This window comes from Colletotrichum godetiae (genome assembly GCF_030913485.1).
Source record: "Colletotrichum godetiae strain CBS 193.32 chromosome Unknown BDP55scaffold_25, whole genome shotgun sequence".
NCBI classification, from domain to species: Eukaryota; Fungi; Ascomycota; class Sordariomycetes; order Glomerellales; family Glomerellaceae; genus Colletotrichum; species Colletotrichum godetiae.
The window spans coordinates 157,556-171,137 of record NW_026851273.1 but is presented as its reverse complement, the minus strand read 5'-3'; the positions used below and the strand labels follow the sequence as shown (position 1 = coordinate 171,137).

The 13,582-nt window shown below is 54.4% G+C and overlaps 2 protein-coding genes across 2 annotated transcripts; both read right to left on the bottom strand.

Moving 5' to 3' along the window:
• Window positions 1-1,496: 1,496 nt before the first annotated feature.
• BDP55DRAFT_666640 (uncharacterized protein) lies at window positions 1,497-3,783 on the bottom strand. The gene is made up of 2 exons (XM_060575115.1): window positions 2,279-3,783; window positions 1,497-2,198 (listed from the first exon to the last, which is right to left on the bottom strand). The coding sequence occupies exons 1-2, from the start codon at window positions 3,296-3,298 to the stop codon at window positions 1,920-1,922; spliced, it is 1,299 nt and encodes a 432-aa protein (XP_060428503.1). The 5' UTR covers window positions 3,299-3,783; the 3' UTR covers window positions 1,497-1,919.
• Window positions 3,784-4,372: 589 nt separating this feature from the next.
• Window positions 4,373-7,046, bottom strand: BDP55DRAFT_554205 (armadillo-type protein; the record flags this gene model as incomplete). The annotated part of the gene is made up of 3 exons (XM_060569375.1): window positions 4,373-5,272; window positions 5,321-6,771; window positions 6,851-7,046. 3 exons carry the CDS (start codon window positions 7,044-7,046, stop codon window positions 4,373-4,375), a joined length of 2,547 nt encoding a protein of 848 aa, XP_060428502.1.
• Between the last annotated feature and the right edge of the window lie 6,536 nt (window positions 7,047-13,582).

The window sequence follows — 13,582 nt, the reverse complement described above, 5'->3', positions numbered from 1 at the left end:
GGTTGCTTGTATCTGGGCCAGGGCCTTCTCTTCCATTCCCATTCTTCGCCCAATTCGTATTCCCATCGTCATCAGCAACCGCAACACTGGCTGAAAGCCGCCCCCAACGGTCTGTTCCTCCAACAGCCCTGGCAATCTGGAGACGTGCATACGCATACTGCAGGCTCCAATTGCCAATTGTCTCATCGGAAAAAGAGTCACAGCAACCCATACATTTCAGATATGGTAACCTCCATACCCCGAACTACGGCAACTCGTGACAAAATAGTTTCCTGTCTATACATTCGGAGAAGAATTGTTTTCACCAATATCATCATCGTCATTATTTCCCTTGAATTCCAAACTTGCGCGTCAGATAGAATACATAGTATCATCTCGTAAGTAACTTTCGAAAATATTTATTAGAGGCTTATGGTGGTGATGTTGATTGTGCGACAGATGTCCAGATGTGCGAAGTGGAAAACTGCTATGTCACCCACTTAAACGGGAACCTCCACCCTACACTGACCCAAAAACAAGGGGTTTCGTGGAGAAGTGATCGAGTACCTAGGTAGCAAGGTAGGAAGGTAGGACAACCAACGTAATCCCCCGCTACACGTGACCATGATGGCTGAGGCAGCCACGGAGTGCTTCAGCGTAGATTAGCAGCGTAGCCAAAATCATCGAACTTCAATGTCTATACTCGTCGAAGTCTTCGTTTCTTGACTGGTATATCTTGATTACTTACTAGCAGATGCACCAGATCGACACTGACAGAACGCCGACACGAACCTGTACAATCTCCAAATCTTCAATTCAATAATGCGCTGACCACGCGAAAGCAACCCTCGGTGAGATTCATTTCAGTACTTAGACGAGTCTTTTTTCACTCCCAAGCAGAGACGGGGGAAGGAGGGTGGGGGGAAGGATTTGGGGAAGGGGGATAAGGATTTGGGGAAGGGGGGTTAAGGTGCCACTACTCTGCAGATGAGCTGATCTAGAAAAATACGAGATTTGGTGGTCATTGTTGGTGCGCCCTCGCCAGCGGTCGATTGAGTCTCGATGTGACATGCTAAGAAGGCTCACTAATATGTGTAGGACATACCTACGTCCTGAGAGGTCAGGCTTCTTGTACGGCTCAAGCTCCCATTGGCCACGAGCATGGGTACATTTGACGCTACATGATTCTGCCCGGATTTATCGGACAACGCCGTCAACTCTCTCAAATGAACCGTGGTGGCTTGGAACCAAGCCTGCGAGGGTGGCACGCAGGCAGCTGCGGGCAGAAGCTAAGGTCTTCCGAAATCCCCATGCATTACCGTATTAGTTGAGAGACCAGAGTGGTCTGCGAGACCGAAGAGACCGGCATGCATTGTGGCGCCATGGCGAAGATGATCCATTAATCCTTGTACCAACGCCCAACATAAGCGACTAGGGGGAGGTGAAGCTGGGTCTCGGCTGGCCGAATAATGATCCGGACTGAGCCGATTACTTTGCCTATGTCGAGGAGGGTGGCCGATGAGAGAAAGATGATAGGGGCCAGCAGTTGAGACAAGTCGTAGGGTATTAGTCGAGAGTACCGCGATAGGGACTGTGCTCAAGGCAGTGACCGAATTTCTGGTACCAAACCCCGTCAGCATATGCCAATGCTGAAAAGCAAAATCGAGCCTTACGATAACGTCTAGACCTCGCTGCTTGCACACTCATCTAGTGGTCAAGAGCGTCTTTCCGTGGTTTCAGCTATATGTTGTTCCCATTGCCACGCATCTTTGGGGTATCTAAGCCACCTTGACATGGCACATAACATGACCTCCCTTCGCTACTCATCCGCCTCCTCCTCGGTCCTCACTCCTCACACCTCGACTTCTCCCGTTTTTTCTCACCGTCCCTGACTCGCCCCCCTACGTTCCTCCATCCTCCGACCTCATCTCTCTCCGCCCTCAATTCGCCGCCAAAATCTCCGCCGCATCAGGCGCCGAGCTATGATCCCTCTTGCCATCCGCCATCTTAATCATCTCGGCCTGCTTCTTCATCCTCTCCGCCTCGGCCTGCTTCGAATGGCTCACATACGTCCCGTACCGCAGCGTGCCCAGCGTCAACACCGCCATGAACAAGATCCCAATCACCGACCGCCGGATCAAGATCCATCGCAGACCCTCAATCTCAGATTTGGCATCGCTGCTTAGGTGAAGGCTGATTTTGTAGTTGATTTGTTGGATCTAGGTCAATCGTGTTAGCCAACATCACAAATCTCAACCTTTGAAGAGGCATCAGAGAAAGGGGTAGAGGAGATACTCACGACACTATCACCAGCCTTCTGCTCCTCCCTCACCGCCATCTTCCGATCATTGAACATGCCCCTAACATTATCATTCAACGTCAACAACTCCTGATTCAACCCCTGCGTCAAAATATCAACCTCGTGCTGCAGCAGCGTCCTCTTCTGCCTCATCTCCTCATCCGCAAGCTTCTGATTATTCTTCACCTCCGTACTCAGCTCCGAACACGCCGCCCGGAACAAATACGTCTCATTCTCCACATCGCTCTTGCTCACCAGACTCTCCTGCGCAACATCCAGGTTCTGCGCCAAAATCGCCCGGATCGCCTTCATCAAAGTGATGGCCTGGTCTTTACTGTACCCGCCGCCCTCGAGGTCTTTGACGAGAGAGTAGCTGTCGAAATGGTGTACGTAAGGGGTGGGCGCCATGTGCGGGTGTTGTTTGGCGACTTGTTCGGGGGGTCCCATGTGGAGGATGGCTTCGAGGGGCCCGCTCTTCTTTGCCTGGTCGCGGGCCTCTTGCTTCGCGGCTTTGGCTTCCTCTGCTTCTTCGGGAGGTTGTTGCTCTCCGGACGCAGCAGCCGTCACATTCGCCGCGTTGTTCTCCGCCGCATTCGATGCCGTGTTCGATGCCGCCGCCGCTGTCCCCGCCGCCGCCGCAGCCGCCGCAGACGAAGCCGCCGTCTTGGGATTCACCCCGTCATCGCTCGCCCCCTTGGACGCCCCGACCGCAGCCTGCCCGGGACTCGCCGCCTCGTTTCCCCCCTCACTCCCCGGCACGGGCACCGACACCGGCGGTATCGTCGTCCCCGCCGTCGGCACAGGCTCGATCCCCTTGCCATGTCTCGGCGCGAAACCCGACTGCTGTGCCCCAGGCGTAGGCGCGAACGCGGCGTACCCCCGTCTCCGAACATCGGTTGGAGTCCGTCTCCGACATGATTTCGCCGCCGCGCGGCTTGTCGTCGTCGTCGCCGTTTCGCCGGCGCGTATCGTCCGGAATAGGTGCGGATAGAGGAATGTCAATCGTGCAGGCTGCATCATGTGTATCCGTGTCCCGATCGTCTAGTTGTGTTGTGGTTGTTGTAAAAGTCAAGAAAAAAAGAAAAAAAAAAAGGGAATTGGGAAATTTGGGGGTGGGAAATGGGAAAGTAAAGTGGCAGCGGATGCACCCGTTACTTAATTTCCACGATGCTTGGACACGTGGGGGCACGGGATCCAATGTCGGAGGCTAAGCTCAGGAACCCGACGTTTAGTACCGGTCTGGAGGGTGTTGTCCCCCTGATGTCATTGGTGTGGATCCCTGTCGCTTATCTAAGGCATTCCCGATGCCGACCTCGCTGTCGGGTCCGTTGCCGAAACCACGGAAAATCTACCGAGGACTTACACTCAGCATCGAGGTCATCTGAATGCTGTGCACAGCAAATAATCCCTTGATGGAGTACAACAAACGGATCCCTTTCTTCAGACACGCATAAAGACAGATCATCTGAAACATTCCATACTCTCACGTCTATTGACAGGTCTAATCCGTCAGACTAAGACTAGTATCGCTTTAGACACGAAGAATTCAATAAAATACAAGAAGACTGGATAAAATCAACTGCGCCCCAAAATGACCGGCCCTGATGCCCCCTTTGTGAACCCGACAAAACCCCCCGGATGGGAACCTCAATTCCACCGGCCGCCTTCCAGGTTCGATTCGTATCGCTCAGCCATCGTTCCTGTGATAACCCTCCCAATCGCTCTCAGAGATACCCAGACTCATTACTTTGCATAAAGGAAGACCAGAAAAAACTTGCAACCAAAAGGCAACAGAGAATCATGTCCGTTTTTGGGAACCCCGTCTTTCCCCGAATATTTGTCCAAGCAATTTTTCTACCGTTGTGACCGTGTTCCAGCCATGTATGTGGGATTTTTTTGGGTTTGCATATTCAGATCAGGTATGTGTAAACAGAATTAGGTAGGTGTTCGTCGACTTTTTTTTTCTCTTTCAAACAAGTCTGGCACGTGGAACCGTTAACCCACGGCCGGGATCGTCAAATCCGTTTGGTGTCGTGATGCATGTCCGAAGCAACCGTAGACGCCGTCATCGCAAAAATATTTCGTGTACTGTTATCAGGCCTCCTCCACTTGCACCTTGAGGCTGACACCTCCGGGCGCGCTGGATTTGTTGTCGTCCTCGGCAACTTCGCCAACAGCACTAGCGCTCGTGCTGGGCGGGCTGCTGCTCTGGGGGCTGTTAGGCTCCATCGTCAGGACCGGGGTTGGTGCGGCCGAGTTGGTGTCGGCCTGGGATCCCCCAGACTTGGACGGCGTCGTCTGCGTCGTCGCGTAGATGAGCCTGTCAATGGCGGCAAGCTGGCGACTGGTGCTGGTCTTGCGAAGGGTTTGGAACTGAGGTCGCATCTCCTCCACAAAGGCTTCGCGTTCGCCACCCTCAAGCTGGTTCAGCAGCTTCTGAATGACGTAGTTGCCGTACTGGTCCTTCATCATCAACTGGAGCGAGCTTGTTCCATCGCTCGCCTGTGAGATGATTTGCTCCCGGATACCCTTGCGTTCTTCCGCGTTACCGTACTGGATGCACTTCTCCACAACGTTGGACGCAAACTTGTGCTTGGACAGGGTGACCAGCTGTGCAATGACAAGCTGGATGATCCTCGATCGGTCCTCGGGCATGCCGTGCTCGATGATGTGCTGCACGACGTAATTGCCGTACTGGTCGGTGATGAGGACCTGCGTCGAGTTGTGCAGCTCAGCCAAGATGGTCTCCTTGTCTTGCTCTGTGCCGTACTCTAACATGCGCTGAATGACCCGGCAGGCGTACATGTGAGCCGCCAGCTGGCTGACTTGACCGCGGAACGCGTCCATGACGAAGTCAATGTACTGGCGAGGAACCAGCTCGATGATCTTTTGCACAACATGGTTACCGTTCTGGTCCTTGACGACCTTGAGGATCTCGGGCTCCAGCTCCTTAACCAGCTCGGCCTGCTGCTCGACAAGAACGTGTTCCAGAGCCTGTAATTGTTAGCTTCGTCCACTTTTTCTACGCGAATGTGTACACACCTTTTGGACAACGCGGCAGGCGTACATCTGCATGGACAGGTCGACGACCTTGCCCTTCATTTGTGACGCCAAAACCTTTTTCTGGACTTGGTTGCCGTGCTCAAAGAACTTTTGGATGACGTAGTTGCCAAAGACATCCTTCATAAGTTGGATGGCGTTGGGCTCAATCTCGCGGAATACCTGATCCTTCTCGTCGCTGTTGGCAGTTTCAAGCTTTTGTTGAATGAAGCGCGATCCGTGCTGGTCGCCACTGAACTCGACAATGTGGCTGTAAATGTCTTTCAACTCGTACCGCTTGTTCGATTTGGAGCTGGACCTGAATTCCTCCAGGAGCAAGCTGCGGACGCCCTTGCCAGGGTCCTGATCCTTGCTAGGCCGGACGGGCATCACTCCCGGCATCGAGTACGGCGACATGTGCAAACCGTAACCGGGCAGAGGAAGCGATGGACGCCCATAAGGGTCGAACATTTGCGGGGGGTACTGGCCTGCAAAGTTAGGGGTGTAGTAGGGACCAGGGTAGAACGCGGGAGCCTGCGCCTGGATGAAAGCTGGAACCGGCGTTCGGCGGTCGCCATCCGGGACCATTCTCAGATCGCGGGACGACGGCCGTTGGGTCCAGAGGTCGGATGCTTGAGGCGCATATGTCTTGGGGCTAGTGACAACCCGGTACTGACCAGAGGCACCGGCGATGCGGTCGGTGGAACCGCGTTTTGGCGCCATGTACTGAGCCATGGCGTCAACGTACATGTCGCCAGTGATGGCGGCGTTCATGTCGCCCCTCCAGGGCTGAGACACCGGGTTGAATTGGAAGTTCTGCGCACCGGCGGCGAGGCTCTGGGCCTCGTCGAGAGTGAGAGATTTCTTGAACTGCGGGGCAAGGTCCGTTTCGTCCATCTGTCTGCCGTTGGCCATAAAGGCCCTGTTGTTGGTTGTCTGCGTGGGGAAGGAGGAAGAGTGACCAGGAATGGCAGGACGGCTCGAGGCAATGGAGTTGCTGGGAGTGTGACCATACCCCCCAAAGTTGTCTCGGAAGGCAGGGGGCGAATGGTGCGAGTCGTCCGACTGGCGCGAGGGAGGAATGCTGCTGTCTCTCGAGGGAGCACCCACAACACCAAGGTTCAAATACGCATTGTCTTTGGAACCTCGCTTCTCCTGCCTTGCGTACGGCCCATCAAAGGCGCTGCCGTAGCTAGGCCCAAAGCCTGTGTTGTCCTTGTCCTCCTCCAGGTAGGATTTCGGCCGACCATTGATGAGATTGCGTCCTTGACCGACGGCGTTATTGTCGAAGAAGGAATTGCTGTTATGAATGCTATCGCGTGTGCGGTTCGGCGAGGTGCTGCCTGATGCTGATCGAGTCTGGGTGTCCTGGTTCCAAGGATTCTGAGTCCACGTGTCCGCCTCCGAGTTTGCAGCAAGGGCACCGGACCCTGATGGCTGTCCAGCGAAGCTGTCTTCTGGGCCTGTTCAATAACAAAAGTCAGCGTCCCGGTCCGAGGCACATCAATCAATCAGCGTCCTGGCCAAACGTACCTCTGGGATCTCTCTTTCCGGCGCCTCCTGTGTACGTTGTGTTCCAGATGTTTTGCGTGTACAAGTTGGAGCTGCCGAAGCCGGGGGCGACGCCGGGAGCAGGCTTCTCGTTCTGGCCGTTTGCCATGGGGAAGCTTCCGTATCGACCTGCTGGCCGGGCCTGGACAACGTGGCAGGTTAGCAAAGTGGCAGCCATCGGTGTAGGATAAAAGGAACAGCAGAAGAGAAAGTAAGGCGCGAGGCAAGCTTTTTTTGAGCTGTTTGCCAGGTCTAGGCGAAGTTCCGAGCGCCGAATTGGCGACTCGAGCCAAGAGGCCATGAGGGCGCTAGGGAAGCGCAGTCTTGACACACACGGCCGCGCGCTCGCATCTTCGCGACCCGGGGCTCACCCCCATCGGACCTCACGTGGAGTAAACGGGGCAGCGACTTACGGTGGTGGTCATGTTGGTGGTCGGTCTCTGCGCAGGAGAGACGGTTGCAGAAGATGCGGTCGAGTGTCCGGGGGATGCGGAGAGGAGGAGCGAGGGTTCCCGGAGGTTGACTTTTTGGTGCGGCGAAGGGGGGGAAGTTCGCGGCTGCAGTGGTGAGATCGGATGCACCTTGCTTGCTGCTTGCTGCTCTTTGGTCTTTCTGTCACACAGAGGCGCGCTGTGGTGGCTGGCGAGAAGCGAGGACGCAGAGGTTGAATGGCTGCACACACACGTCGAGGGCGCAGCTGCTTGTGGGAGGTTTTGGGTTTTCCGCTGGTGAATTATATACGATGTAGGTGTAAACTTTTTCTTGCGACAGGAACTTTCTCCAGGAATCGTCTATGGCGCGCGGACTAAAAAACGAAGGGAGAACGGTGGGCGTCAGCAAAACCAGGCAGACTGGGGGGGCAGAATTTCTAGCGCGAAGCACAGGGTTGATTGTTGAGGAGAGGGTTTGCCCGCTTTGGTCGTGAGGGAGGGAGGCGAGGAGACCAAGGTGAGGGATAAGGGTGCAGGTGCGTACTTGATTATGTAGAAAGAAACAAAGCGAGTGGGCTCTTCCGAGAGGCAAGGTATGTGGGAGAGCAATAGCGGGATGGGAGGGATGGAGGAATGTGAGGACGGGCGAGGATGAGGGCGAGAGATGACGAAGAGGGAGGAGTACGGATAATGTACGGGAGTACTCTGTCAAGGTACGTATGTAAAGAAGCGACAAGAGACTCTTTTGTTGATGTGGAAGAAAAAAAATGTACAGTGATAAATGTAGACAGAGAAGGCGAGAGAGCAACAGAAAACACCCGACAGGTCAAGCGTCGCTGGTAAGGCTGATTAGGTTGATTGTTTGATGGAGCGCCCGCGGTCGGCTGGGGCGATGGACAAGACGGGAGCGGGCAGCTAATAACTTTGTAGGAGATTTTTTTTGCGCAATCCAATATCGAGGACAAGTGCACCCTGGAATTTTTGGGAAAGTCGTGGGCTACCAGCTGGACCTAGACTTGACCTAAAGCCTGGCCTTAGGAGACTTGAAGACTGGAGACTCGTGTGGGAGCTGCAGTAGCTGCGACTTGCAGATGGACTAGACGGAGGAGGCATCCACTGAGGAGAACGGAGACGGGGCGGAAGGACAGGAGGGTGGTGAGAGGGGGGGGTTTGAAGGGGAGCTGACATGGAGCTTTCTTGTCTTGGGTGTGGCCCAACTGCCCCGAAGTGGTCCTCTATTCCCTCTCTGTCTCTCTCTATCTCTCTCTCTCTCCCCCCCTCTCTCTCTCCTCAGTCTTGAGGAGTCGAGGGGTCAGGGATGCGACCGGGGGTGCATTGGGACTGGGACTGGGACTGGGAACTGGGTCTAGGACCGGGACTGAAGATGGGGGCCCTGGGAGTTAAACGATGGAGCCGTGGGAAGAAGGGGAGGGGGCCCGACAACACAACTCGGGGAGGCAAAGCCGCAAACGCAGTAAGAACAAGGTAGGTAGACACCCACGACACCATGGTAGACACCGACGGGAAGGATTGATTGATGGATGGCAGACGGGAAGGGGTCAGTCATGCGAGGGATGGGGATGTGAGGCCAGGTACGGATGGAAACGACACACACACATTCTTGCCGGTAATTATCGTACCTCTTTTTCTTGCTTTGGGGGTGGCTGCCAAGGTGCTCAACTCTGTGTAGGTAGGTGACGGTATGAATAGGGTGCAAGGTAAAGTAGAGACAAGCAATGAAGGCGGGAAAGGAGGGAGGCGAAAGGACGGGAGAATGAGATGGGAAAGATCAGAATAGGCAGACAAGGGGGGGAGGGGCAATGATAGTTTGGCCCTGTTATTGGATCCAACTGAAAGACGAGAGACGAGACTTTGCGCCGAACTTACCAAATCTTGTGCTCCTATCTATCTTGCGAGAGAGAAAATGAGCGAGAGACTCGAGGGTCGAGAGTGTGTGCGTGTGTGAGAGGGGACTACAAATTCCCTATTGCTGCCTTGCGGTTTCTTGCCTCTTCGTTGCCTCCTCTTGTCTTCTTCCTTTAGGTATCTATTAATTAGTAAGTAGATATTCCGTAGGTACTCGTGGTTGGCCTAGTTTTGCTGGCTGCCTGCCTCTGCTCCTCTCCACCAAGGTAGGTACGGATATTGAAAGTTTGGACAGGTGGTGACGACAGGTCACAGAGTAGAGTGCCAAAGGGGGCAATGCGTTCTTTTTGGGATTGTGCGTATGTGGGTGAGCGAAGAGTGTTCGTCTCCAAATGATGTGATGTGCGGCTTGACAAAAAGGCTAAATGTTCGTTTGCAGACGTCTTGAATGGACGGTTTATGCGTGCGTTCAGAGGGCTGAGGTATCGGGGCACCTTGGCGACCTGGCTGTTGACAAAGTACGGGCTGAAGTGGGCGCAGACAGGTATCGACGGTGGAGGCAAACAGGACTTGACGTCCAATCAATCTATGTATCTGCGGAGACGGCGGTCCGTACGATGAATGACAGAGTGAGTGACCGATTGATTGATTGTCCTGGGACCTGGGTGCAGCTAGGTACGGGCTCTCAGAGGAGCGGTTGAGTTGAGTTGTCGAGAGAAAACGGGCCAACAGGTATCAAGTGCGTGGCGGGAAGCAATGTACAAGTCCCCGGGGTTCGAAACGTCGATACAAGTCGGGACGAATGGTGTATGCAGTCTGTCGCGTGTGTGCTTCTTGTTCTTGTCGCTCCTAGCCTCCCTCTAGCCTCTAGGTACCTCGGCTGGTGTGAGTGCGTTGCTTGTGTGTGCGTGTTTGTGGTGTGTGAGTATGCGAGTGTGTGTAATTACTAGAGAGTCGATGCTGGACGCCCCGAGAGATATGTTCCTGGGGATCAACTCTGCCAGAAAAAAGTCCAAATATGGGCAGGAGATGATGGACGTAGAAACAGACAAGAGTTCACACAAACAAACGATGCGGACTGAAAAGAAGAGGCGAGGAAAACCGCAACGAGGCGTGGTGGTTCCCAAGATGATAAAATAGAGTCAGAGAAATGGTGGATAGGTGCGGCAAGCCTCTGAAGCCCTTCTCTTTGGGTCCTTTGGACTGGAATGGCGGTTTGCGATTGGTCTCCGACGGCTGGCCACAGGCACGACAGGGAGAGACGTTGATGTTGCAATGGTACCAAACCCAAGGCGAGGTACTTGACGTTACCTTTGGCTCGGCAAGGGTAGGGCAAGCCGCAGAGCAGACAAGCACAAAAGTGGCCGTCCTTGAATGGGCCAAGAGTTCTCGCAGACTGCGTGTACCAAGACCGAGTAGATCGTGGATGTGGTTGTGATGCTGCTACTCCGTACTGGTATTGGTGCTGCGCTTCTGCTGATACAGGTGCTGCAGCACTTTAGGATAAACAAGCTGTAAAAAGACAGCAGACCGACGGAGCTGTTTACCACGTAAATCACGGCGAAAAGAGAGGGTCTGGGCTGGGACCGTTTCGTTTGTGCAATTTGTTCGCTGGCGATTTCCGCCCGGAGGAGAGCAAAGAGAACAACGCAGGCCTGGTCATTCGGGTACCTGGGAACGTGAATCTGACGCCGTCGTCTTGTGTCCACGCTTATCTGGTTCGGCGGTCCTCAGGCAGGTAGAAGGCGCCGGGTGTGCAATTTGGCTTGTCGATGCGAGAATGCAGATGCAGCGCGCGGAGCCGGGAGTGTGGGCCACTGCGGAGCAGACGAGAGAGAGACAGACGAGACAGACAGACAGACAGACAGACGGGACCAAGGCCAGGCACGGGAGACACTGGCTTGACTGGCCCGTAGTTGTATCCGTAGCGTGTCCGTACGTACGAGCAGAGCTAGGGCCTGCAGGTCATTCAAGACACGAAGCGGAGCAAGGACTTTGTTGTCTGAAATCGTACGAATATCCGTAGATTATGGTGAACGTCGTGGAGGAGGTATATGGAGTAATGTATGTACGGGTACGTCGTACCCTGGAGTCACCGCTGATCGGCGAGATCTCAGTCTTAATCTACCCTCAAATGATGGATGCTGCCTCAAGAATAAGATCAGATAGAACAGGCTGGCGGCCAGCTTCTTCGTCCTTTGAAGCGAGGCGCCGTACCGTTGGCCGTCCGAGAGCTGGCTCCAGAGTCTCGAGTCTCGACCTCTGTAGGAATCTGGGCTGAACAACAGGCGGCGAGTCCAATCGAGGGAGACACACGGACGGGAATGCGCTAGGACGAGACGAGTCAAGAGCAAAAAAGCCCCGTCTGCCGGGGGAGAAGAAGGGGGTCTGCCGTCCTTTTTAGCGTCTGACGGGGGTCTGTTTGTTCGGGGGAGCACTCGTGGACGGAGACACGAGAGAATGGATGCGACTGGGATGCGATGCAGACACCACTGAGCCTGGCTGGTTCTGAGAGTGAGTTATATTGCGCGGCAGACGGATCTCTGTCCAGTGGAGGCGTCAGCAGATGGTTCGCTTCCTGGCTAAGCAAACGGACTCTCTGCTCTTCTCAAAACTTCTCGAAGACCTCCACTGCACTGATGAGCTGTACTCCGTAGGCTGTAGCTGGAGCTGGGCCGATGTTGATGGGGGTCCGGGACGGATGGCGCGATGATCAATGCAGGCGAGATAATACGGACAAGGGGAAGGCTGCTGTTGAGAGACAACACTGCGCGGGTAATTGATTGCTTGCAGCCCGCGGTTTGCGTGGTATCGTGCCTTGAGTGTAATCCGCAGGTGATGTAATCAACAACCCAGGCAACATGACCCCGACGATGTCGCTTTGCTCGCCTCTCTACTGTCGTTGTCGTGCAGCACACGTAGCAGAGAATAATAAAGCTCAATTTCTCAACAGGACGGCAGCGGCACTGGGCAGCAGCACCGCTTGTGGAGGATCAAAACCAGGCACCCAGGGTCAAGGTAATTCGTACGGCGTAGCGAGGAGAACAAGCCTGACTAGGGTAGGGAGGGAACCACAAGTCTGCAGCAGCTGGGTGGGTCACTGTGTAAGAGAAGACTGCTCGATGACGAGTGCGGCCAGCCGCGGCTTGTAGATTTTGTTTTCTCGTCTTGTGAGCGGCGAGCAAACTTGTCGTTGTCTGCCTAACGGTGGCTGTTGAGGATGATGAGGATAGTAGTGATGATGGCATCCCAGGTGAACCGTGGCTTGAGGCTTGACAGGTCGGCTCCAAACTGCCACAACCCCGGATTTTCCCTGGTCGCGTCCAATGCCGTCCTGCTGTCACTGCGCCGTGTCGAGTCTGATTTCCTGTCCAGACTCCAAAGGCTTCAGGGGGCGTGGGCGATTAGGATCAGGGGGCGGCGATATGTGCCGGAAATGTACTTGCGACTATGTTCCGGCCGAGTTCCGTGTATGATCTTCAGGGATTCTGGGGCAGAAACGACGGCCAAGTCTCTGAGATTCGAGAAAGCGAAACAGGCCACACGAAGAGTGGACAAAAATCAACGGCGCTTCGTTTCTTCAGCGTACGTTTCTTCGGTTGCCCGTCCGTTGAAAACAGCGTGTTTAAATGTGTAGCTGTACTCCGTACGACCATAGATGATAGAGAGAAAGAGACTCTTGTGCGATGTCGCGTGCAGCCCCGTCCTGTGTCGCCTCGTTACGTTATTGTCTAGGATAGGCAGCGCTTGCCTTCCAAGTTGGGCGATTTAATTCTGCAACAAGCCAAGCTGCCTATTTTCCTTCCTTTACCTTGACGCCTCACATCACTCGTGCCGTCCTGCTTCTGATTGTAACTTTGAAGTATCAGCACTTTTCCCCTCGCGGTGTGCCTCGGTTGAAGATTTCCAAGATTCGCATACCTTCAAGTCTTCTAAGGAGGGCACCCTGATTGGCAGACGTAGGGGCATGGTGGACAGGTGCGAGCTGAGGAAACAGTTCGAACCATGGCTCGTGTTTTCAATACATGATGAATCCACCAGGCTGCTGCCGTCAGTACCGCGAGTCGTTGCCAGATTTTCAACGTCGACGGTCGTTTAATGACAGGCAAGAAACAAAACATTCTCGTGCTTGTTTGCCAAGTGTAAGCCTTGCTTTGGTCTCCAAAGATGTCAAGCAAGGGGTGTACGGAAGAGCAGGCGGTGGGTGTGACAATGATCTGGGAATTAGAGAGAAGAAAAAAACAACGAGGACAATCAGTCCTCGAGGATATCGTGGACTTGTTTCGTTCCTCGTTGACCTGATGGCTCTTGGAACGCAATTCTGATGAAAATCCATGTCGGAATGCTGTAATGTTGCTGGTGGGCGCGCTGGCACGTCCTTGTTCCGCCATCCCTCGGCTGAACAAATGAGCCCGTC